This window comes from Nomascus leucogenys, chromosome 23 (genome assembly GCF_006542625.1).
Source record: "Nomascus leucogenys isolate Asia chromosome 23, Asia_NLE_v1, whole genome shotgun sequence".
Lineage (NCBI taxonomy): Eukaryota > Metazoa > Chordata > Mammalia > Primates > Hylobatidae > Nomascus > Nomascus leucogenys.
This window is the reverse complement of record NC_044403.1, coordinates 20,913,622-20,937,766: the sequence shown is the minus strand read 5'-3', so window position 1 is coordinate 20,937,766 and position 24,145 is coordinate 20,913,622. Positions and strand designations below refer to the sequence as shown.

At 47.0% G+C, this 24,145-nt stretch overlaps 1 protein-coding gene across 2 annotated transcripts; it reads left to right on the top strand.

Annotated features, from left to right (window-relative positions):
* Positions 1-962: 962 nt before the first annotated feature.
* Positions 963-24,092, top strand: GPRC5A (G protein-coupled receptor class C group 5 member A). Of its 2 annotated transcripts, XM_003265518.3 has the most exons (4): positions 963-1,844; positions 18,678-19,606; positions 22,515-22,573; positions 22,879-24,092. In XM_003265518.3, the coding sequence occupies exons 2-4, from the start codon at positions 18,685-18,687 to the stop codon at positions 22,969-22,971; spliced, it is 1,074 nt and encodes a 357-aa protein (XP_003265566.1). In that variant the 5' UTR covers positions 963-1,844; positions 18,678-18,684; the 3' UTR covers positions 22,972-24,092. The 2 variants fall into 2 exon arrangements, with proteins under 2 accessions (XP_003265566.1, XP_012357910.1); XM_012502456.2 differs by lacking the exon at positions 963-1,844 and having other exon boundaries at positions 18,671-19,606.
* Positions 24,093-24,145: the final 53 nt, after the last annotated feature.

Genomic DNA, 24,145 nt, shown 5'->3' with positions numbered 1-24,145 from the left:
ATTGCTTGAGCCTGGGAGGTAAAGGCTTACAGTGAGCCATGATGGTACCACTGCACCCCAGGCTGGGTGACAAAGTGAGAGTGTCTCAAACAAGAAACAAACAAAAAAATTAGCCAGGTGTGGTAATGCACACATGTGGTCCTGGCTACTTGGGAGGCTGAGGTGGAAGGATAGCTTGAGCCTGGGTGATTGAGGCTGCAGTGAGCCGATTGTGCCATTGTACTCCAGCATGGGTGACAGTGAGACCTTGTCTAAAAGAAAAAAGAAAAAAAACCCACAAAAAATAAAAAACAAATGTGGCTTGTGTTTGTGGCTTGAATTATAGTTCTATTGTACAATGGTAGTCTAGTTCAACTTCCTTCTTGAACAGATGAGAACGCTGGGGTCCAGAGAGAAGTCCCGACTTAGCGGATGGCACACACTATAAAGCACTGTCATTTGCAGTCCCACCAATCTCTCAGTACCCACCCCCGCTCTGCCACACAGACCCCTGGGAGCCTTAAGTGTGAAATGGGTGGACTCCTGGGCTGCATACGTCAAAGTGTTCCAACACTCAAGGCACTGCCTGTGGTTTTTTGGGAGTGAAATAAAAACCTAACAACGGTGGGGTCATAGTCTCCAGTAGGTCACATTTTAAAAGCACTTTAGGCTCTGGAGACTTGGGGTGTGGGGAGAAGTGAAGAGAAAGCTGGGGAGCCCTGGGCCTTCCCCCATTTATTCATATGAAGAATAATCCAGATTAGTTTACCAAGCGCGCTGATAACCACTTTAAAAGCAGAGTCCCTCCTGCCTCCCCGTGGCATGGGGTAGAACCTGGCTTGAGCCCCGACACAGGCGGGCAGCCACTCCAGGATTGTTCGACACGTAAACAAAGAGGAGTTTCGGTCCGATTGGCTTGATCCTGGAAGAGGAGTGGGCAGTGGAGGGAGGGGAAACCAGGCACCAAAGCAAATTCATTTCATAATTTCATCTGGCGCCCCCGTTCAATCAGCCCGCATTGTCGAGGCTTTAGGAGAGGCAGTTAGGAAAGGAGAGATACTGATCTCTCGGCCCCAGGGCGGCACTAATGGTGCCTGTCTAGATTCTGACAGGTGGAGCTGCTGGGCTAACTACGGACCTGGTGGGGAAGTTTTCCTTGGCTTTCACGTGGCTTTGGCTGGGCAGCCCTGAGAAGCTGGCTGCCTCCTTTTTCTTAAGCCTGGCTTCCCATATGGCAGTGGCTGGGGGGAGAGTGATGGAGAGAAAGGCTAAGCTAAGGTCAAAGAAAGTGGAGGAAGGCTGGCTTGTCCCGCTGGACTTCACGGCGGAGCTGCTGCAATCTCGCTGGCTGGGCCCTTGCCCCGGGTGGATCCGAGTGCCTGCGGGGAGGCGGGTGTGGCTCCCCCGGGAGGTGACAGCTGGCGGGGCCCGTATGGAGCTGGTCTGCTCCGGCTTCCCTCTCGTAGCCGGCGCCCTGGGACCAGCGCGTGAGCAAGTCTCGGAGGAGTCCGAAGCGCTGGGCAGGGCCGAGTGGTCATCCCCGCCCAGCTTCCAGGGGTGACTGTGGCTCTGACGTCAGACGGCTTTTGGGTCATTCCCTGGCACGGGGACTTTATTTTCATAACAGCATGAAGTGCCCTGGAACTGGAATAGGCGTGTCCTCTCCTCGACCCTCCCCCCACTTGTCCCTCTGCTCACCCCTCGCTCGTTCCCTCCCTCCGGCGAGGGCCGCCTTTATAACAACTGCTCAGAGTGCGAGGGCGGGATAGCTGTCCGAGGGCTCCCCCAGCACTGAGGAGCTCGCCTGCTGCTCTCTTGCGCGCGGGAAGCAGCACCAAGTTCACGGCCAACGCCTAGGCACTAGGGTAAGTGAGGCGCCAGGAGCCCAGGGCGCTCGGGCCTCCGGATTTAAATCGTCTGGGGAGAGCGGGGCGTTGGGAGAGGTGGGATAGAAGAGGAGAGAAATCCTGGTAATGGAATACAGTTGGCTATGAGAAAAAAATTCCCCAGGAAACAGTTCCTCTAGTTTAACAACTCAGATTTTTTTTTTCCTTTGCGGGTTTCCCAGGCTAAGATAGAGGCAGAGAGCAAAGAGATAATCAGGGTAATAGTTTCTGCTGGGACACATTCTGCAAACTTTGAGTAGGTGGAATCCGGCCAGGCAGGAGGTGAGCAGCTCTGGAATCACTCTGAAGGAAAAGAATAGAGGGAGAAAGATCTCAGAGGACCAACAGGACTGGGAGTGGAGGGGGAGTGGGAAACAAGGGGCAGGGGCAGGAGGGAGGACACGGTGACAGCTGCTGTTTTACCCAGATGCTGCAAAAAGCCCTTCTGAGTTTTGGGAATTAGATCTAGAAGCCCATCCCTTTTCTCTTGATGTGTGGGCGGTCAGTTCCACTCTGGTGTCCCTTGAGTTGCTCAGGAACCTTCCTGGGACAGACGAAAGTTGAATGTGCACTGAGAGCTCAGCTTCCACCACCAACTTGATAGATAGGACTTGGGAATAGCATAGATGCTGTTCAATCTGGTCCCTTAAACATCCATGGGGAAGGCTGGCAAATAGCTTTATTTTATTTTATTTTTTGAGATGGAGTTTCACGCTTGTTGCCCAGGCTGGAGTGCAACGGTGTGATCTCAGCTCACCGCGACCTCCACCTCCCGGGTTCAAGCGATTCTCTTGCCTCAGACTCCCGAGTAGCTGGGATTACAGGCATGCGCCACCACTCCTGGTTAATTTTGTATTTTTAGTAGAGACAGGGTTTCCCCATGTTGATCAGGTTGGTCTCGAACTCCCGACCTCAGGTGATCCGCCCGCCTCAGCCTCCCAAAGTGCTTGGATTACAGGTGTGAGCCACCGTGCCCGGCCATAAATAGCTTTAAACATCCGTTGGAAAGGCTAGCTAACAGCTGAAACCTGCTCAGAATCAAGGAGTTTGAAAGACTTTCCATTCCTGACTTCTTTCCAGGCTGATTTTCTCTTCAGAGGCTTGTGTACACACCACACCTGTTGAAGAGTTTGGCAGAATCAGCCACTGCTGTGGGTTCATTCCTGAAGGGGAACACTTCAGCTACTTCAGATACAATGGGCTAGGGACCACAGGAGGGGTGAGGGCGGAGGGGGCATGCACCCTCCAGGTTTGCATGCCGGTGTCTGCTACATGAGGGAAGGAATGAGGGGAAGAAAGGGCCGGGACAGGTGCTACATGGGAGACAAGGGGCCTCTCCAAGGGTGTGGAGAGGTGAGTGCTTCAAGGGCAGAATGGAATGAGCAGAACCCTTTGGTTTCCTGGGAAGAGCTCTCAACCTTGAGTCAGGAAGACTGATTTCTCCTCCCAGCTCCGCAGGAACATGGAACTGTGATCAGGCAAGGGGCTGGGTCTGAGTTCCTCATAGGGGTCTTGGGGAGGCCCCCAATTTCCTCTCCTGTATTTAGATTCTAGCCCCTCTCTATCTGCACACGTCGCCTTGGAAGTCCTCTTTAGAACTGGCTTTTTTGTATTCTAGTCTTGAATAGTAATCGAAGACAACTGGATATGAAGAACAATTTTGACAGCGTGATTTTATTCTTCTTATTCTGGGTCCACTACTATTTAAAGTCCAAAGATTAAGCTGAGGAATTAATATGGTGGTATAGAAAACAATACATTGAATAGTATTTTTGCTTGAGGAATCTTTGACTTCCTGAGTAGTTCAGTGATTCTCATTTTTATTGCACTGTGGTCAGACTATATGGTCTGCACGTTTCTTATTTTAGAATTCCAGATTTGTCTTTGTATTCTAAATATGCTCATTTTTGGCAAATGTTCCATTTGGACCATGGACCATAGTTCCTATTAAGCGATCATAATAGAGTAGGGATGGCAAACTACGGTCCATCGACCAAATATGCCCTCTAGCCTCTTTTTGTAAATAAAGTGAATTTTTTTTGTTTTGTTTTGTTTTTGTTTTTGTTTTTTTTTGAGATGGAGTCTCGCTCTTATTGCCCAGGCTGGAGTGCAGTGACACGATCTCGGCTCACTGAAACCTCCGCCTCCTGGTTTCAAGCCATTTTCCTGCCTCAGGCTCCCTGGGATTACAGGCGCCCACTGCCACACCTGGGTAATTTTTGTATTTTTAGTAGAGACAGTGTTTCACCATGTTGGCCAGACTGGTCTTAAAATCCTGAAGTCAGGTGGTCTGCGTGCCCCGGCCTCCCAAAGTGCTGGGATCATAGGCATGAGCCACCACCTGTAATCTACTATTTTACTGAAACACAGCAATGCTCGTTTGTTTATGTATCATCTATGCTGCTTTCATGCTACAAATGTGTGGCTTGCAGAGTCTAAATTGCTTATAACCTGGCCCTTTACAGAAAATCTATGCTGATCACTGACATAGAGGATCTGAATTATATGATTAGTAATGGAGATCTAATAAGATATGAAGATAGAGAATATTTCTATTAAAGTATCCATAGAACATTTACACAATTTTACCATGTTCTTACTCATGTTGTATATTTTATCTGCCAAGGACTGGTAAAGAAGTATGAAAGTCTCATATAACCATAGTATTGTCTTTGGGTTCTCCTTGTATTTTCAGCAGCTATTTATTTATTTTGACACAGGGTCTTGCTCTGTTGCCCTGGCTGGAGTGCAGTGGCACAATCTTGGCTGACTGTAACCTCTACCTCCCAAGCTCAAGTGATCCTCTTGCCTCAGACTCTTGAGTAGCTGGGTCTACAGGCACCCACCACTATACCTGGCTAATTTTTAAATTTTTTGTAGAGATGGGGTTTTGCCATGTTGCCTAGGCTTGTCTCAAACTCTTGGGCTCAAGCAATCTTCCTGCCTTCACTTCCCAAAGTGCTGGGATTATAGGTGTAAGCTGCTGTACCCAGCCTTCAGTAGTTTTTGTTTTATGTATTTTGGTGCTATATTAGTTGGTGCATAAAAGTTTAGGATGGTTTTTTTTTTTTTTTTTTTTGAGACAGAGTCTTGCTCTGTCACCCAGGCTGGAGTGCAGTGGCGTGATCACGGCTCACTGCAAGCTCTGCCTCCCGGGTTCACACCATTCTCCTGCCTCAGCCTCCTGAGTAGCTGGGACTACAGGCACCCGCCACCATGCCCAGCTAATTTTTTGTATTTTTAGTAGAGACGGGGTTTCACAGTGTTAGCCAGGATGGTCTCGATCTCCTGACCTCCTGATCTGCCCCCCTTGGCCTCCCAAAGTGCTGGGATTACAGGCATGAGCCACCGCCCCTGGCCCAGTATGGTTTTATCTTCAGTGTAGAGCATCCCTAATTATTATAAAACAAGCTTTTTGGTCAATATAATACCTTTTTGCTTTGATTACAACTTTGTATGATATTAAAACCTTAACTTCTGCTTAATTATTTTACCTTGAACGACCTATTTAACTTTGTGTCTGACACATAATACTTGTTAAATAAATATCTGTTAGTATTTCTTCTTTTTGAGTTTACTTTCATTTCTTTCTGTTCTTTTGCTTTTAACTCTTGTGTATCTTTTTGTTTTAGGTTAGGTTCTTCTAGGTATGATATAATTTAGTCTTTTTTTCTTCAAAATAAAAGTTACCATTTACATTTCTTGTAATAATAGTTACTTGTTATTGTCATCTAATTTTAGGCCATATGGTTTGGTCATCTCCATCTCCTGCATTAGACAGTATATATCATATTTTTAGATCTACTAGGCAACTGAGTAGATGGTAGTGCCATTCTCAGGGCTTTGGAAGATAAGCTTGTAAGGAGAGGTGATGAGTTTAGCTTTGAACTTGTTGGATCCAGTGAATATTACCTTTATGTATCAGAATAAGATATTTAAATGAAGGGATCTTTGAGAGCCTTAAGATAGTATACTAGTAGAGGGCCAGCACGGTGGCTCACACCTGTAATCCCAGCACTCTGGGAAGCTGAGGCGGGCAGATCACGAGGTCAGAAGTTCAAGACCATCCTGGCTAACACAGTGAAACTCCATCTCTACTAAAAATACAAAAAAAAAAAAAAAAAAAAAAAAAAGATTAGCTGGGCGTGGTGGTGGGTGCCTGTAGTCCCAGCTACTCGGGAGGCTGAGGCAGGAGAATGGTGTGAACCCAGGAGGTGGAGCTTGCAGTGAGCCAAGATCGTGCCACTGCACTCCAGCCTGGGCAACATAGCGAGACTCCGTCTCACAGAAAAAAAAAAAAAAGATAATATACTAGTAGAGGACTTCACTTTATTTTCCTATTTTCTGGAAATTTCATTTCTTTGAATTCTGGGCATAAGAGATTTAGAAGCTTCACTCAAAATATTAAGCTTTATTTAAAAAGATGATTTCCAGTATTTCATTTTATATTCACATTAATCAAGTCTACATGTTTTGTTTAGAGTAACAGGAAGATGGTAATATGCCCAGGGAACTACCTGGAAGTGTAGAAATCAGGATGAACACTGTGGTTATACTTGTTTTGATCTGACTGTGGTTCTATGATGACTTATTTTCTCTCATTATTACATAGAAACTCAATTCAGTGATGTTATTCAGATGTTATTCATAAGTTATTGCCATGATTCATCCTTTTATGTCATCAGAATTGGGATGGCTACCCAGAATAGGGGATCCTGGAGATTTCCCTGTAGACGCTTTGCATTTATAACTAATCCTTTATCAAGGGCAGAGGGATTTCTGTGGGACTCCTCCCTTAGAAGAACTCAGCCTTAGTAGAAATACGAGGATTAACATCAGCACACGTTCATCTTCAAAAAATTTTCCTCCCCATTACTCACGCTTGCCAGTAAATAACTTGCTTTGGGTAAATATTCAGCACTCAGTCTTAGTCCAAAGCATTTGCTCAGCAGTCACTGTGTAGGGTACAGACTAAGGGCGATACCAACAAATAGAAGTTTGCTCTATTTTCTTAAGAGGCTTGTTTTCTGGCCGGGCATGGTGGCTCACGCCTGTAATCCCAGCACTTTGGGAGGCCGAGGCAGGTGGATGGCACCCGAGGTAGGGAGTTCGAGATTAGCCTGGCCAACATGGGGAAACCCCGTCTCTACCAAAAATACAAATACCAGCTGGGCGTGGTCGCGGGCGCCTGTAATCCCCGCTACCTGGGGGGCTGAGTAACGAGAATCGCTTGAACCTGGGAGGCGGACGTTGTAGTGAGCCGAGATCGTGCCACTGTACTCCTGCCTGGGCGACAAGAGCGAGACTCCATCTCAAAAAAAGAAAAAAAAAAAAAAAAAAAGAAGCTTGTTGTCTGATAGGCAACTCTGCAGTGATATTAATTTGTAATATATAACACAGATATGGAAAAACTTGAGTGCCAAGAAATATTTAATTGTAAAAACTATGAAGAGATCAACACATTTAGGGTGCAATAGGATTTCAAGTCCAGGTGCGATGGCTTACGCCTGTAATCCGAGCACTTGCGATGAGAGGCTGAGGGGGGGGCGGGTGGATCACTTGAGCCCAGGAGTTCGAGACCAGCTTGGCCAACATAGCAAAACCCTGCCTCTACTAAAAATATAATAATTAGCCAGGTGTGGTGGCGCATGCTTGTAATCCAAGCTACTTAAGGGGTTGAGGCATAAGAATCGCTTTAACCTGGGAGGCAGAGGCTGCAGTGAGCTGAGATTGCGCCACTGCACTCCAGCCTGGGCAACAGAGCAAGACTCTGTCTTTAAAAAAAAAAAAAAAAAAGGCTATAGGATTAATAGTAATAATGATAACAATTTAAAAAACACGATAGACTTTAAATCTTGGGCAAAGTTTTGTAGAAATATGGTAAGTGGATCATAAACAGGAGGGAGAGGATCTTTCTGGTTAGGAGAATAATTCATGTGTTGAGGCAAAGAGCATGAGAAGACCTTAAATGAACTCAAATTCCCTTCCAGATGGAAAATACAGAACTCTAGGAAGATTTGCTTGCCTTGCATAGAGGTGGAGAGGGGAGTTAGGAAGGAAGGAGGAGATAGGTGGGAGGACTAATTGGAGAAAGGCCTTGAAGCTCAAACTGGGGCTGGATCTGCCGTGACAGACAAAAAGGAGCGAATATGCTTCTTTTTTTTTTTTTTTTTTTTTTGAGACCACGTCTAACTCTGTTGCCTAGGCTGGAGTACAGTGGCGTGATCTCAGCTCATTGCAGCCTCTGCCTCCAGGGTTCAAGCGGTTTTTGTGCCTCAGCCTTCTGAGTAGCTGCGACTACAGGCTACTCCTGGTTAATTTTTGTATTTGTAGTAGAGATGGAGTTTCACCATGTTGGCCAGGCTGGTCTCTTAACTCCTGACCTCAGGTGATCCATCTGCCTCGGCCTCCCAAAGTTCTGGGATCACAGATGTGAGCCACTGCGCCCGGCCGATCATTTCTTTTTAACCTCCTTTGCGAACTCCTACCTAAATGAGATGGTGCTCCGCATGGTTCTGTCCTTGGCTTCCCATGTGATCTTGTCTCCTCTTGAGGCTTCAGATACCACTCTAGGTGATGACTGCCAGTCTGTGCTTACAGCTCAAACCTCTCCTGAGCACCAACCCATATGCCCACGGTGCAGAGACAGCACAGCCCAGTGTCAAGGAGCCTGGATTTTAAAAGCCGTGTAATCTTGGGCAAGTTACGTAATTTCTCTGTGCCTCAGTTTCCTCAGCTGTTAAAGGGAGGCATAATAATAGCGTTGTTGTGAGGATTAAATGACACTGTATATGGCCAGGAGCAGTGGCTTGTGCCTATAATCCCAGTACTTTGGGAGGCCGAGGCAGGCAGATCACCTGAGCCTCAGGAGTTGAAGAGCTGCCTGGGCAACATAGTGAGACCCCACCTCTACAAAAAATACAAAAAGTAGCCAGATGTGGTGGTGCGCACCTGTCCCAGCTATTCAGGAGGCTGAGGTAGGAGGATCACCTGAGCCCAGGAAGTCGAACCTGCCGCGAGCTGTGATTGTGCCATTGCATCACTCCAGCCTGGGTGACAGAGAGACCTTATCTCAAAAGAAAAAAAAAAAAAAAAAGAAAAGAAAAGAAAGGAAACCATATATGGCTCAGAGGAAACTCTCAGGAGGACTTGGGTCTTTTGACTCTTGTTATTCCTGGATAGCTCCACTTGCAGGTCGCATATTTATCAAAGACCCAACAAAGCTACACTTAGCATCTCTCCTTGCAAGCCTATTTCTAGGCTCTGACAATGGTGCCACTCAGTTGCCTAAGCCAGAAATCAGGGAGTTAACCTGGGCTTTTCCATTCCCTAAGCCCTGTCTTTTCTACCTTCATAAAAATCTCCTACCATTTCCTGTTCATCTTTCAGGCTTCATCTCCCTGCTTTCTTCCCTAAAGCATTAAAAATTAAAAACAATTTTTTAAAACCCCACTAGGTAGAATGGGTCACTGTTTTCCACGTGCCCTCAGCATTCCCGATGTATTCCCTACCTTCTTAGTTGTATGTCAGTGTGATTATTACTCCTCCCAAGGGCAGTGGCCACACTTTTATTTTTATTTATTTATTTATTTAATTAGTTTTTTGTTTTGAGACAGGGTCTCACTCTGTTGCCCAGGCTGGAATGCAATGGCATGATCATAGTTCACTGCAGCCTCGAGTTCCTGGGCTCAAGCAATCCTCTTGCTTCACCGTCCGAGTAGGTGGGTCACAGGTGTGATCCTGGCTAAATTAGCAACCGGCTAATTTTTAATTTTTTTTTTTTTTTTTGTACAGCGTGGGTCTCACTATGCTGCCCAGGTTGGTCTCAAACTCCTGGGCTCAAGTGGTCCTCCCATCTCGGCCTCTCAAAGTACTGGGATTACAAGTGTAAGCTACTGTGCCCGGCCAGAGTTGCTTGTTTTGGAGACTTCTCAGCAAGCCAATGCTTGAATATATGGTGGTTTAAATGGAGAGAGGTTGGGGTCAGGGAGCAAAGCTCTAGAGATGATGACAGTGATTTAGAGGTGAAAAGGAGGATGGAATTATGATTATGACTACTCATAAAGAGCTATTCTTCCTGACCATGTGACACTGGACATGTACCTTCCTCACTCTGTTAGCTTTCTCACCTATAAAATGGGCTGTAGGAGTGTTAAATGAGGTAATGGATGTAAAAGCATGTAAATGAGAGAATATGTGTAAAAACATATAACTACTCAGCATAGTGCCTGACTCATAATAGGACTCAGGAGGTGACAGTGGCTGTCATTATTCTTACTCATAATCACATCATGACTGTTATTACTACTGATTGAATGTAGCAATACGAGAATAGACAGAAAATGAAAATGCTAGAAAGTCACACATTTTCAGGGCTGGGTTGGTGTGAAGACACATTTTGACAGAATGAGAGGAATCGCATAGGAAGGAAGACAAAGTCAGTGTGTCTTTGCAAGGTTCTGGGCCCCAGGTGATTCATTCTCAGATGCTCTGGGAAGGGCTGTGTAGAATCAGCATGGACAAACTTCCAGGCCTAGTCACAAGCAACTCTAGACACTTTCCCCACGTCGCTGGTTGCGAAGAGGAGTCTCAGGCTAGAAACCCAAAGCGGGAGACTCATCACATGTTCACGTTTGTCCCTGCACAGTGGTCAGTGCTGTGTGTCAGTCAAGGCCACGTCGAGGGTCAGCGCTGCTCCAGGAGCCTCTGGCTTTGTCCTTCAGGTGGGCAGTCCCCTGGTGTGCCTCTTCTTCAGACCCTTCAACCTTACCTCCAGCCCTGGCTTTTAGTTTGGATAGGAGTTTGTGGCACATACTCTTTTAATGACAGGAGATGGGGCAAGAAAGAGGATGAGGGGGAGAAAGAAAGAGATCTGGAAGTTTTGTACATGAAGCTCCCCAGGTGGGTGAACGGTGGAGCCGAACATGAGCTCAGACCACGTAGTTCAGCAGCGTGTCCTGCATTTTATAGATGAGAGAGGCTTTGAGAGGTCAAGCGACTTACTTGTTCACACAGCCTGGCAGCTGAAACCCCTTCTCCCTAAAGGGGAGGAGGAACAGAGGGCTTGGAGTTGAGCCCAAGAAATGGCTTCGCCCTCCTCTTCCTTTCCGCTCTCTTCCTCTTGTTCTTATTCTTCCCTTCCCTCTCCCTCTCCCCCACTGGTTTTTTTAAATCTTTCTTCTGGGGCTGGGCGCGGTGGCTCACACCTGTAATCCCAGCACTTTGGGAGGCCGAGGTGGGCCTGAGGTTGGGAGGTCGAGACCAGCCTGACCAACAAGGAGAAACCCCATCTCTACTAAAAATACAAAATTAGCCGGGTGTGGTGGTGCATGCTTGTAATCCCAGCCACTTGGGAGGCTGAGGCAGGAGAATCGCTTGAACCTGGGAGGTGGTGGTTGCAGTGAGCTGAGATCACGCCATTGCACTCCAGCCTGGGCAACAAGAGTAAAAACTCCGTCTCAAAAACAAACAAACAAACAAACAAACCTAAAAAACAAACAAAAGAACCAAAAACCCCTTTCTTTCATGCCTAGATTCATTCCTAAAGGGTTTAAAACAGCACCAAGTGATTCCAGGATCTCAGCTGTGGGCATCCTTGTGTTACTGGATAGCTGTGTGTTAACTGTTAGCAGCTGGAATAAGTGAAGAGGGTCTCGTCCTCATACTCAAAGTCCTTTGCTCATGCCCAAGGCCAGAGGCTACTCGTGCTGAAACATTACCATCTCCCTCCAAAGTGCAGGGTTTAGTCACTGAGTGCTGGGTGGAGCACATGGCTGGATCCCAGTTAATCCCTCCCTGCTTACCAGTAAAACCTCAGGATTCATGCTTTCCTGGGAGCCACCTGCAGCCACTAAGATAGGAGCGGGGTTCAGACATGGCCAGGCATTCCTAATCTCAGACCCAAAGTGCAATTTTTGGCAGCCTGCATGAGAAGGAGGGTGGGAGGAAAGGTGGTTAGAACTAAGGATAGCAGCCCGGGGGCTTGAGAGGAAACCAGGCACAGCCCATCCTATCCCATCTCGCGAGCAGCCTGTCCTCCTCCTGACTCCCCTTACCCCACACACCGAGCGCCATTCTCTTGCTGCCTTGTCTATTCTGGTTAGGTACTTACTGAGCATCAGGTGCTAGGCAAGTGGCTGGGGAGAGAGAATGTTTAATGACTCAGTCTCCGCCTGCACAGAGCCTTTGAGTCTAGAGGGAGACACAGACTTACTGACAGGCTGGGTTGTGTAATAAGTGCTATGAGAGGAAAAGCTGAGAGTGTCTGAGAATTTATGAGATGTGTGTCTCATCAGACTTGGGCATCAAAAAAAACAAACAAAAAAATAAAATAAAATAACCATCCTGGAGGAAAGGACCTCTACGTCAAGTGAAGGGGTGGGGTCCATTTGGTCTTTATAGGAGCAAGTTCTTTGTTGGCTGGACTCTAGATCTCCCGTCCTTTGACTTTGGTTACAAATAATATCCAAACCACCGCTAGTCTCATTCTCTTTTCTCCTTCCTGCTCTAGCCCTTTGCTCCTCTCCCAGGCTGTTTCTCCAGCTCCAGACAGTTCATATTCCTAAATGCTGATCACTTCTCTTTTCCCTCTCAAATGCTGCTTTCTAGAAATCATTTTTAGTTTTTCAGAACCCTGTCCGTCTCCTGTCAGTCCCCTGGTGTCTTTCCCTTACCTGGGTCATTCTCTGGGCAATGTGGCACCCTTTCAGTGCAGACTTGTTTATTAATAACTCCAGTGAGTTTTATTTTCCTCTTACTAAATTCAAAGTATTCAGAACATTTTAGACTTTTAGACTTGTTGAGCAATCCCTATCAGCTTAGGGATGGGGTGGGGGAGGCTAACAGAGGTGAATTAAGAATGATAATTCCAAACTAATTAGTCATCCAGATTAAAAAAAATTTTGACTAAGAAGTTTTTTTTTTTTTTAAAGACATTTGTGAGAGAATTGGGAAATATGAATCCTAACTAGATAGTTGATAATAAAGGATTCTTGTTAGTTATTAAAGTGTGGTTAATAAGGAGTTTTTATCTTTTAGAGAGACATTCTAGGCTGGACATGGGGGCTCACACCTGTAATCCCAGCACTTTGGGAGGCCGAGTGGGGGAGGATCCTTTGAAGCCAGGAGTTCAAGACCAGCCTGGGGAACATAGCAGGACTCCATCTCTACAAAAAATAAAGATTAAAAAAATTAGCCAGGTGTGGTGGCATGCACTTGTAGTTTCAGCTTCTTGGGGGTGCTGAGGTGGGAAGATACCTTGAGCCCAGGAAGTCAGGGCTCCAGTGAGCCACAATCACACCACTGCACTCCACCCTGGGTGACAGAGTGAGAATCTATCTCAAGAAGAAAAAAAAGGGCTGGGCACGGTGGCTCACACCTGCAATCCCAGCACTTTGGGATGCCGAGGGGGGAGGATCACCTGAGGTCGGGAGTTTGAGACCAGCCTGATCAACATGGAGAAACTCTGTCTCTACTAAAACTACAAAATTAGCCGGGCGTGGTGGCGCATGCCTGTAATCCCAGCTACTTGGGAGGATGTGGTAGGAGAATCACTTGAACTTGGGAGGTGGAGGTTGTGGTGAGCCGAGATCGCGCTGTTGCACTCCAGCCTGGGCAACAAGAGTGAAACTCCGCCTCAAATAGAAAAGAAAAAAGAAAAAAAATACACATACTATTTATAGATAAAATTATATGATGTCTGAGACTTGCTTAAAAATAGTCTAGGGAGTGGGGTGGGGAATGCAGACGAAGCAAAATTGGCCATATAGTAATAATTTTTGAAATGAAGTGCTGGATACATGGGACTCCATTATAAAACTTTCTATAATGAAAACAAGTTTTTTTAAAATTTTTAATTTTTAAAAAATAGACACAGGGTCTTATTCTATCTCCCAGGCAGAATTGTAGTGATGTGATCATAGCTCACTGCAGCTTCGAAATCCTGGGCTCAAGCAATCCTCCTACCTCAGCCTCTTGAGTAGCTGGGACTACAAGTGTGCCCCTCCGCACCTGGCTGATTTTTACATTTTTATTTTTCTAGAGACAGTGGTCTCACCAGCTTGCCCAGGCTGGTCTTGAATTCCTGGGCTCAAGCCATCAGCCCGCTTCGGCCTCCCAAAGTGCTAGGATTAAAGGCCTGAGCCACAGCGCCTGGCCTAAATAATGTTTTAAAGGCACTTCAAGAACGATTTCTCCATTCCTCGTTGCATGATTGGGAGGTGGGAGGTGGGGGTGACATTTGGGGAAACTGGTGTTTTCTTCTCTTTATACCCACTGCCATTACTTTTGTTGGATCCTGGTCTGGGGGTGCTATAAGGCCCTGAGACTCAGCACCCTCCTGTGCAGCTGCACAGGAAGAGGAGCCTACAGGTTCTAGACGGGGGCTCTGCCTTACCTCCTGTCTGTCCAGTACCAGAACTGTTCTTGAGGCAAACACCACATCAATCTCTGTCAAGATTTAGAGTCTTCAGGTTCAAAGTCCCTCATAACAATCCAGTCCCTCATAATGATCAGGTAATTATGATAACAACTACTTGTCCACAAACAGTAATACCTGATGGGTGGGGAAGGAGTAATTGGCAGGGAGGGGAAGGGAGAGGGAGAGATCAAAGGGAAGAGGGAAATACCTTTCCTGCTAGACAACGCCCTGGTGATTAATCTGCCGGGGGTGTGGAGAGGCACAGTGAAGTGCACACGACCTGAGTTCCTTCCCCATGCCACCCTTGAGGGACATAGGGTCTTCCTCTTCCACATTCATGGTGTAGCCTGGGAGAGCCCTCATACCTCCTCTTTTCCATGTCAAAGAGGGGACCAAAGAGGGGACATTTGTAGGCAAGGCGGATCAGACTTGGGTGCTTGGATTGCAGGGGCTGTCTATATCCAAACCTCATTTGCCTTTTTCTTCCTGTTTCTCATTCTGCACTGCCCTGTAGAGGTATAGCCCATTCTTTGTGCTCTGCTTGTGGTAGTGATGGCTGTGGTGTAGATTCCAGGAGGGCAGAGTGTGCAGGTGACAGACTCACTGTGAGGGAAGGCGGTGGGAGGCCCATGGCCATAGTGACAGGTGCCATCTGTCTCTCTCTTCTACTGTGGTGGAAGTGGAAACGTGTCTGTTTCTGCCTTTACCGTTGAGTTCTTAGAGCAGTGATCGGCACATAGTGGTGCTCGGTAAATATTTGTTGAATGAATGACTACAGAAAATAAAGTTAAGATTGGGGAGCCAAATTTTATTAAAATTCAGGAAGATCAGTTTAAGCTATATCTGGTGTCACTTTAACACACTATACATAATATTGTGATAATATATATTCACATGATATTCACATATGTATCATACATATGTATGCATATGTATATATACATATGTACAATCTTTTCCTACTTGCTATATGAATTAAATAATTTTGGTAAGATAACTATCTCTTCTAGTGGAAAAGAAAATTTTGTGGTTTTTTTTTTTTTTTTTGAGATGGAGTCTCACTCTGTCGCCCAGGCTGGAGTGCAGTGGCATGATCCCCGCTCACTGCACCTCTGCCTCCCAGGTTCAAGCGATTCTTCTGTCTCAGCCTCCTGAGTAGCTGGGATTACAGGTGCGTGCCACTATGCCCGGCTAATTTTTGTATTTTTAGTAGAGACAAGGTTTCGCCATGTTGGCCAGGCTGGTCTCAAACTCCTGACCTCAGGTGATCTGCCCGCCTTGGCCTCCCAAAGTGCTGGAATTATAGGCATGAGCCACTGTGCCCGGCCAAGAAGGTTGTTTTTCCCGAGATGTTTTTTCTGCTCTAAGGAAAGAGGCAGGATTCAGGGGATGCTTTGTATCTTTTCCTGCTTCCCAACCCCAGTCCTTCCTCTTGTTTTGGATTTCTTGCTGCATCATCTCTGTCCCTCTTTAGGGCTGGAGGTGACCTCTGCAAGCCTTCCCTTCCTCTAACTCTAGCCTCTTTCCTGCCACACCATAGTTCTAGTCCATTCAAAACTTTTTAATGCCATGTGAACAATCTCATTGGGAAACAAAAAACTCAAGAAAAAAAATCCCATGCCCGAAAAGCATGGAACACAACAAAAAGAATAGTGTAGAAGACACTTAAATAAGCAATAAAATCACTTGAATAAAATTGTTGAGAAACTGGACTATAGTTATGTCTAGCCTTGTTGAATCTCAACATCTTATTCGACATTGACTTTGGAATTTGCGAGCCACCTGTTTTGAGGAAATGGGGACACTCCTTTCTCTTTTCCAATTTCCCAATTTATCTTCCCACTTGTGCCCTGAATCCTGAGGACTTAGATTTCCTAGGGGTATGGTCAAGGAGCTGGGTCTAAAATTCACAGGAAGATTGTAGGGGCAGAGAAAGAAGCCTTTCTCCTGACAGATTAAGGACAGATATATGGGAAGTAAACTGTAATACAGCTAGTGGATTCCTGATTATCCGAATGAGTAAGTAGATTTCTTGCTTTGTGGATGGTCCATTGCCTGGGATCTTCTATCCTCCTGGGGCTGAACTAGGAGAGTGGAACCAGAGTCATAATGAGGCATCTGATGAGGGGAGGGGTAGGGAGAGAGAGAAAGAGACGTAGAGAGAAGGAGAGAGAGAAGGATATCTCAGATCTCATTTTAAGGCTAATTTGAGAGGAGACACATAGAGTACTTGAGAACCTGGGTCCTGGCACCAGACAACCTGGATTCAGATCCTGGCTCTGCCATTTCCTGGTTGTATGATGTTGGGCATGTAACTTGACTTCTCTCTGTCTCAGTTTCCTCATCTGTAAAATAGGGATAATAGTTTTACCTCATAGGGTTGCTATGAAATGAAGTAAGTAATGTATATATAGAGTGATTAGAAGTAAAAATTTGAGGCCAGGCAGGGTGACTCAACACCTATAATCCCAGCACGTTGGGAGGCCGAGGCAGGATGATTGATTGAGCCCAGGAATTTGAGACCAGCCTGGGCAACATGGTGAAACCCCATCTCTACAAAAATACAAAAATTAGCCGGGTGTGGTGGCGCACGCCTGTAGTCCCAGCTACTCAGGAGGCTGAGGTCGGGGGAGGATGGCTTGAGCCCAGGAGGTGAAGCTTGCAGTGAGTTGACATCGCACCACTGCACTCCAGCCTGGGTGACAGAGCGAGGCTCTGTTCCCCCCAGCCCCCAAAAAAGGAGTAAAAATTGGAGCCATACTAAAAATGAACATGTTAGCTATGAAGATTATTTTTTGTTGGATTACCCGCTATTTATGTGCCATCCAGGATGTTCCTCTTTACAGGTAGCCAATTTAGAGCTGGTTATGACAGACAAGAATGTTTTCATAACTTCTTGGAATTAGTGGAGCCATCTTTACACATCTTAAGAAGGAGGCCGGGCACAGTGGCTCACACCTGTGATCCCAGCACTTTGGGAGGCCGAAGCAGTTTGAGACCAACCCGAGGTCGGGAGTTTGAGACCAGCCTGACCAACATACAGAAACTCCATCTCTACTAAAAATACAAAATTAGCTGGGCATGGTGGCGCATGCCTGTAATCTCAGCTACTCGGGAGGCTGAGGCAGAATTGCTTGAACCCAGGAGGCAGAGGTTGTGGTGAGCCAAGATCCTGCCATTGCACTCCAGCCTGGGCAAAGAGTGCAACTCCGTCTAAAAAAAAAAAAACCCAAAAACAAATCTTATGGAGGAGGGGCAGGATCATTCTGAACCACAAAGCCTAAGAAGAGGACCCAGCCGCTGGCTCAGAAGGGAATGCTCGGCCTTCTGTAAAAAATCTACCATTCGGAGACCATCCTGGGTAACATGGTGAAACCCCGTCTCTACTAAAAATACAAAAAAAACCATTAGCCGGGCATGGTGGCACATGCCTGTAGTACCAGCTACTTGGGAGGCTGAGGCAGGAGAATCACTTGAACCCGGGAGGTGGAGCTTGCAGTGAGCCAAGATCGTGTCACTGCACTCCAGCCTGGGCGACAGAGCGAGACTCTGTCTCAAAAAAAAAAAAAAAAAGAGAAAGAAAAATCTACCATTCAGATAACTCCTCTTATCCATGAGAGAATAGGATGCTTACAAATGATAACTGTATCAGGGCCAAAGGTAGAGGCTGTGAAATTATGATTAAAGTGTTAACTTCAAGTTTAGATAGTTCCATGTTCACTAATTCCTAAGAAAACACTAGCAAAAAAATATCAGGAACCCTGGCAGGTTATTTGTAATATATATGTGTATATATATTTCAAGAGACAGGGTCTTGCTCTGTTGCCCAGGCTGGGGTGCAGTGATGTGATCATAGCTCACTGCATCCTTGAACCCCTGGACTCAAGTGATATTCCCACCTCAGCCTTTTGAGTAGCTGGGACTACAGGTGTGTGCCACCATGCCCAGCTAACTTTTTTATATAAAGATTGAGTCTTGCTATGTTGCCCAGTCTGGTCTCAAACTTTGGAGAGCAAATGATCCTCCTGCCTCAGACTCCTGAAGTGCTGGGATTATAGGCATGAGCCAACACGTCCAGCCCTGTGAAGCTTTTTGAGATTAGACTTCAAAATACTCTTCAGAGTGTTAGGTTCTCTGGCTTTAAGGTAAATATTAATATAGTTAAACTGGGGGAAGGGACGTATGGGATTTCTTCCTGTTCTTCAACAGATTTTAGAATTTACTACAGGAGGTAGGGGAAAGTTAGTAACTTTACTTACTGTAGTAAGCTCAAAGTCAAAACCCTGGCTAAACATGCATAATTGGTTTCCTAATCCTTGTTTAGTCTTCTGCGTCTGAGGACTGTGTTAGGAGGTTCACCACCTTCTCCCCACTCCAACATTCCTTTTCTGCAGGTCCAGAATGGCTACAACAGTCCCTGATGGTTGCCACAGTGGCCTGAAATCCAGGTACTACAGACTTTGTGATAAGGCTGAAGCTTGGGGCATTGTCCTAGAAACGGTGGCCACAGCCGGGGTTGTGACCTCGGTGGCCTTCATGCTCGCTCTCCCGATCCTCGTCTGCAAGGTGCAGGACTCCAACAGGCGAAAAATGCTGCCTACTCAGTTCCTCTTCCTCCTGGGTGTGTTGGGCATCTTTGGCCTCACCTTCGCCTTCATCATCAGACTGGACGGGAGCACGGGGCCCACACGCTTCTTCCTCTTTGGGATCCTCTTTTCCATCTGCTTCTCCTGCCTCCTGGCTCACGCTCTCAATCTGACCAAGCTCGTCCGGGGGAGGAAGCCCCTCTCCCTGTTGGTGATTCTGGGTCTGGCCGTGGGCTTCAGCCTAGTCCAGGATGTCATTGCTATCGAATATATTGTCCTGACCATGAACAGGACCAACGTCAATGTCTTTTCTGAGCTTTCCGCTCCTCGTCGCAATGAAGACTTTGTCCTCCTGCTCATCTACGTCCTCTTCTTGATGGCGCTGACCTTCCTCATGTCCTCCTTCACCTTCTGTGGTTCCTTCACGGGCTGGAAGAGACATGGGGCCCACATCTACCTCACGATGCTCCTCTCCATTGCCATCTGGGTGGCCTGGATCACCCTGCTCATGCTTCCGGACTTTGACCGCAGGTGGGATGACACCATCCTCAGCTCCGCCTTGGCTGCCAATGGCTGGGTGTTCCTGTTGGCTTACGTTAGTCCTGAGTTTTGGCTGCTCACAAAGCAACGAAACCCCTTGGATTATCCTGTTGAGGATGCTTTCTGTAAACCTCAACTCATGAAGAAGAGCTATGGTGTGGAGAACAGAGCCTACTCTCAAGAGGAAATCACTCAAGGTACAGACGCAGCCTGGCTAGGCAGAGAATCCCTTGTAGAAAGGTGGCGGAGAATCATAGGATGTTATAACTGTAGGGAATATGCAAGATTTTCCAGGTTATACCCTTGATAGAATAGATAAGTTCCTTAAGGCTCAGATCTTGCATAAAATCGTCCAGCCTGTTAGAGACAAGTGGAACACGAAGCTGGCCTCTGAAGTCTTGATTGAGTACTTTGTACAGTTGGTGTAGAGGGGGAGAGCCCTCCTTACTTCCCCTTTCTTGTGCTGTAATTTCCTGTGGGGCAGAACACCTCAGAGGTTTCTGTGCATCAAAATAAGATGCAGCAAAGACATGGAAAAGGGATAACGAGACAAATTCCCAGCAATAAGTAGGTGAGGTTGTGTTTTTTATAAAAGATAACGAGGGATTCCTTCCAGAAATGTGGAGCCTTTGTAGATTTCAGTGCATAAAACCAAGCCATGATTTCCTGCAGTGATCACAGAGCAGAGAAGGGAGAAAGCCCTTTTATCACAAACCAGCAGGAAATCTCTGTAAAATTGGTAAGGATTCTGGTTTAGTGCAGAGAACCACATTTTTTGTGTGTGTTTCTGGGCCCATGGGAAGGCACAGATCATATTTGACATACAAGAATCAAATGATTCGGGCCAGGCATGGTGGCTCACTCGTGTAATCCCAGCACTCTGGGAGGCTGAGGTGGGAGGATTGTTTGAGCCCAGAAGTTTGAGACCAGCTTGGGCAAAATAGCAAGACGTCATCTCTATTAAAAAAAAAAAATCGAATGATTTTGCTCTTATCTGGAGTTGTGAGAAGCCAGATGTTCTCGTGTTGTTTCCATAAGCAAAAGAGGCTAAACTGATGGCCAGCAAGTGCCCCTGTTCATAGCGACCTATTCACTGGTCTCCAGGGTTTACACTGACCTTTAAGTCTAATCACAGGGGGTGGGTGGTTTTGGGATAGGAATGAGGAACCTCCAAGGCCATGTTCTTAGCTCCAGCTAAAAATAGGTCTTTCCTTTGCTCTTAAGCCTGAGGTGTGGAACTTCCTGGTGCTACTCACTGCAGCTATGGTCCCTCTCTAGGGCACTTGGAAGTCTGAAGGGAGGCGGAGGAGGGCAGGAGGGGTTATTTAACCACCCAGCCCCTCCTGTCCGTTCCGTGGCTTCACTCCATCACCTCACTCCTGTACTTCCTGTTCTCATTCACTGATGAGTCTTCCTTCCTTCATTCATTTTAAGGGCCACTGTCAGCTTTCTCCCTTAAAATGCTTCTCTGGCCTCCATGCTTTGCTGCTCACTTTCCTCCCTGGGTCCCCTGAGCCACCGCATCCCATCAAATCCTTCCTGAGCCCTTCCACAGTTGGAACCAACAACCTCTGAAGGTTTGCTCGCAGTCCAGATGAACCAAGTCGCTGTGCTTTCCTGCCTGTGCCTGTGCTCCAGGTGTGTCCGTCCTCTGCCTGGCGTGGCCACCTCCCTCTTCTGTCCTTCTCCAGGATCAGGCATTCCCCAGTTTCCCCTCGTAATCACTCCACCTTGTGCGTCTGTAGGACTTTGAAATGCTCTTATCAGGGTCTGCCTCATTGCATTGTTATTTATGTACCTGTCATATGTTCCTTACTCTCCAGTGTCAGCTGCAAGGAGGGATCATTCTGGTTAATCCTTATGTGCTTCACGATCTCTCTCTCTCTTTTTTTTTTTTGAGACAGAGTCTCGCTCTGTCACCCAGGCTGGAGTGCAGGGACAGAATCTCGGCTCGCTGCAAGCTCCGCCTCCCGGGTTCTAGCAATTCTCCTGCCTCAGCCTCCCGAGTAGCTGGGATTACAGATGTGCACCACTATGCCCAACTAATTTTTTTGTATTTTTAGTAGAGACAGGGTTTCACCATCTTGGCCAGGCTGGTCTCGAACTCCTGACCTCGTGATCTGCCCACCTAGGCCTCCCAAAGTGCTGACATTACAGGCGTGAGTCACCGTGCCCAGCCATGATCTCTTACATAAAGGCATTTAAGTGTTTGTTCAGCAAATTGGGCCCATAAATTTGGTGGGAAATAAATGAATTGCTTTGAACTGCACTCATGATGATTGCATGTGTATATCCTTCTTTCCCAAGCCTCTGGTTTTCCCCAAATACACAGAAAACAGTTGCTCATCAATCCTGCCTCTTCCCAAAGAAAATGATACAAATATATACATATTTTCCTTGTCAGGCAGTTAAGGGAATAGGTAAATCCCCAGTGAGATTCACTCTAGGTACACCCCTGGCCAGATCAGTATATCTGAAATACTGGTTTTTATGACTTTTCTTTTTCTTTTCTTTTTTTTTTTTTGTTTGAGACAGAGTCTTGCTCTGTCACCCAGGCTGGAGTGCAGTGGCGCGATCTCGGCTCACTGCAAGCTCTGTCTCCTGGGTTCGCGCCATTCTCCTGCCTCAGCCTCCCGAGTAGCTGGGACTACAGGCACCCGCCACCACACCTGGCTAATTTTTTGTATGTTTAATAGAGACGGGGTTTCACTGTGTTAGCCATGATGGTCTCGATCTCCTGACCTTGTGATCCGCCCGCCTCGGCCTCCCAAAGTTCTGGGATTACAGGCGTGAGCCACCGTGCCCAGCCCATGACTTTTCAAATGTGCTTTTGGAGTGGTCCTAGGATGAGGTGGGGCTCTGGTGAAGTTCTGAAAAGGGGCATCCCTAGTCATCATAGTTATTCATTCATTCAACCAATATTGTGTTTGCTTTGTGCCTGGTCCTAGGCTTGAGGACCTAGTCTCTCTCCCTCCAAGAAACTTAAGGTCTGCTGGAGAGACAGGCAATTAAATAGGCAAGATGGCACACTGTGATAAGTGATACAACAGGGTCAACACAGGTGGGGGCCCCAATGCTTTAATTTCTCCTCTTCCTCTGTTTCAGGTTTTGAAGAGACAGGGGACACGCTCTATGCCCCCTATTCCACACATTTTCAGCTGCAGGTAAGTGATTTTTTTCTCCCTCTTCATCAAAGGCATTAGCACCTCAGGAACACTGATCCTTTGGAAACAGACGATGTTACCATTCTCATGGCCCCTAGATGGCCACTTGAAGGAATGATGGGTCTTCTTTCCTCTAATCAGCCTCATGGGGTTAGCGGGTAAGAATGAGTGCTTGGCATAGAGAGGACCTGGGGGGTGGGATGCCTGGGAGAAAGGGAAAGAAATGAGACTCCTGCCTAGACTGGAGACCTGTTGAAATGGCAGGAACTGGAGTGGGTTTCACGATATGACTGTTTCCTTTTCAGAACCAGCCTCCCCACAAGGAATTCTCCATCCCACGGGCCCACGCTTGGCCGAGCCCTTACAATGACTATGAAGTAAAGAAAGAGGGCAGCTAACTCTGTCCTGAAGAGTGGGACAAATGCAGCCGGGTGGCAGAGCCAGCGGGAGCCCAAAGGGATGTGGGTGAAATCTTGAGTCTTCGGAGAAAACCGTACAAGACGCTACGGGAGCAGCTTGCCTCCCTCCCAGCCTCAACCACAATTCTTCCATGCTGGGGCTGATGCGGGCTAATAAGACTCCAGTTCTTAGCGGCGCTGTAGTATTTTTTTTTTTTTTTTTGTCTCATCCTTAGGATACTTCTTTTAAGTGGGAGTCTCAGGCACCTCAAGTTTAGACCCTTACTCTTTTTGTTTGTTTTTTGAAACAGGATCTTTCTCTGTCACCCAGGCTTAAGTGCAGTGGCGCCATCACAGCCCAGTGCAGCCTTGACCTCCTGTGCTCAAGCAATCCTCCCATCTCCGCCTCCCAAAGTGCTGGGACTACTGGCGTGAGCCACAGCTCCCAGCCTAGACCCTTACTCTTGCTGTTACTTTCCATGGACTAAAAGTCTGGTCATCTGAGCGCACACTGGCTCACGCAGCTCTAGGGGCCTGCTCCTCTAACAGTGGGCTTTGTGAGGCTCCGTGGCCCAGAGCAGACTTGCACATCTGAGCAAAAATAGCAAAAGCCTCTCTCAGCCCACCAGCCTGAATCTACACTGGAAGCCAGCTTGCTGGCACTCCTGCTCCCCAACCCTTCTCGCCTGGGTAGGAGAGGCTAAAGGTCACCCTAAATTTACTCATGTCTCTGGTGCTGCCTCACATTGGGCCTCAGCAGCTCCCCAGCACCAATTCACAGGTCACCCCTCTCTTCTTGCACTGTCCCCAAACTTGCTGTCAATTCCCAGATCTAATCTGCCCCTGCGCTCTGCCAGGAATTCTTTCAGACCTCACTAGCACAGGCCCAGTTGCTCCTTTGTCAGCAGAATTTGCAGATCATTCTCACTTTCAATTCCTGGGGCTGATACTTCTCTCATCTTGCACCCCAGCCTCTGTAAATAGATTTACTGCATTCACAGCTGCATTCTGTAAGTGGGCATGGTCTCCTAATGGAGGAGTGTTCATTGTATAATAAGTTATTCACCTGAGTATGCAATAAAGATGTGGTGGCCACTCTTTCACGGTGGTGGCAGCAGTTACCAGCGGTGAGCATTAGACACTGGGGGAGAGAATGCGGGCTGCCCTGCGAGCT

Excerpts from the sequence above, each read along its gene's own strand:
- GPRC5A (XM_003265518.3), top strand. The coding sequence starts at position 18,685 with ATGGCTACAACAGTCCCTGATGGTTGCCACAGTGGCCTGAAATCCAGG. Across the intron at positions 19,607-22,514 it reads TCAAGAGGAAATCACTCAAG|GTTTTGAAGAGACAGGGGAC; the intron begins GTACAGACGCAG and ends CCTCTGTTTCAG. Across the intron at positions 22,574-22,878 it reads CCACACATTTTCAGCTGCAG|AACCAGCCTCCCCACAAGGA; the intron begins GTAAGTGATTTT and ends TTTCCTTTTCAG.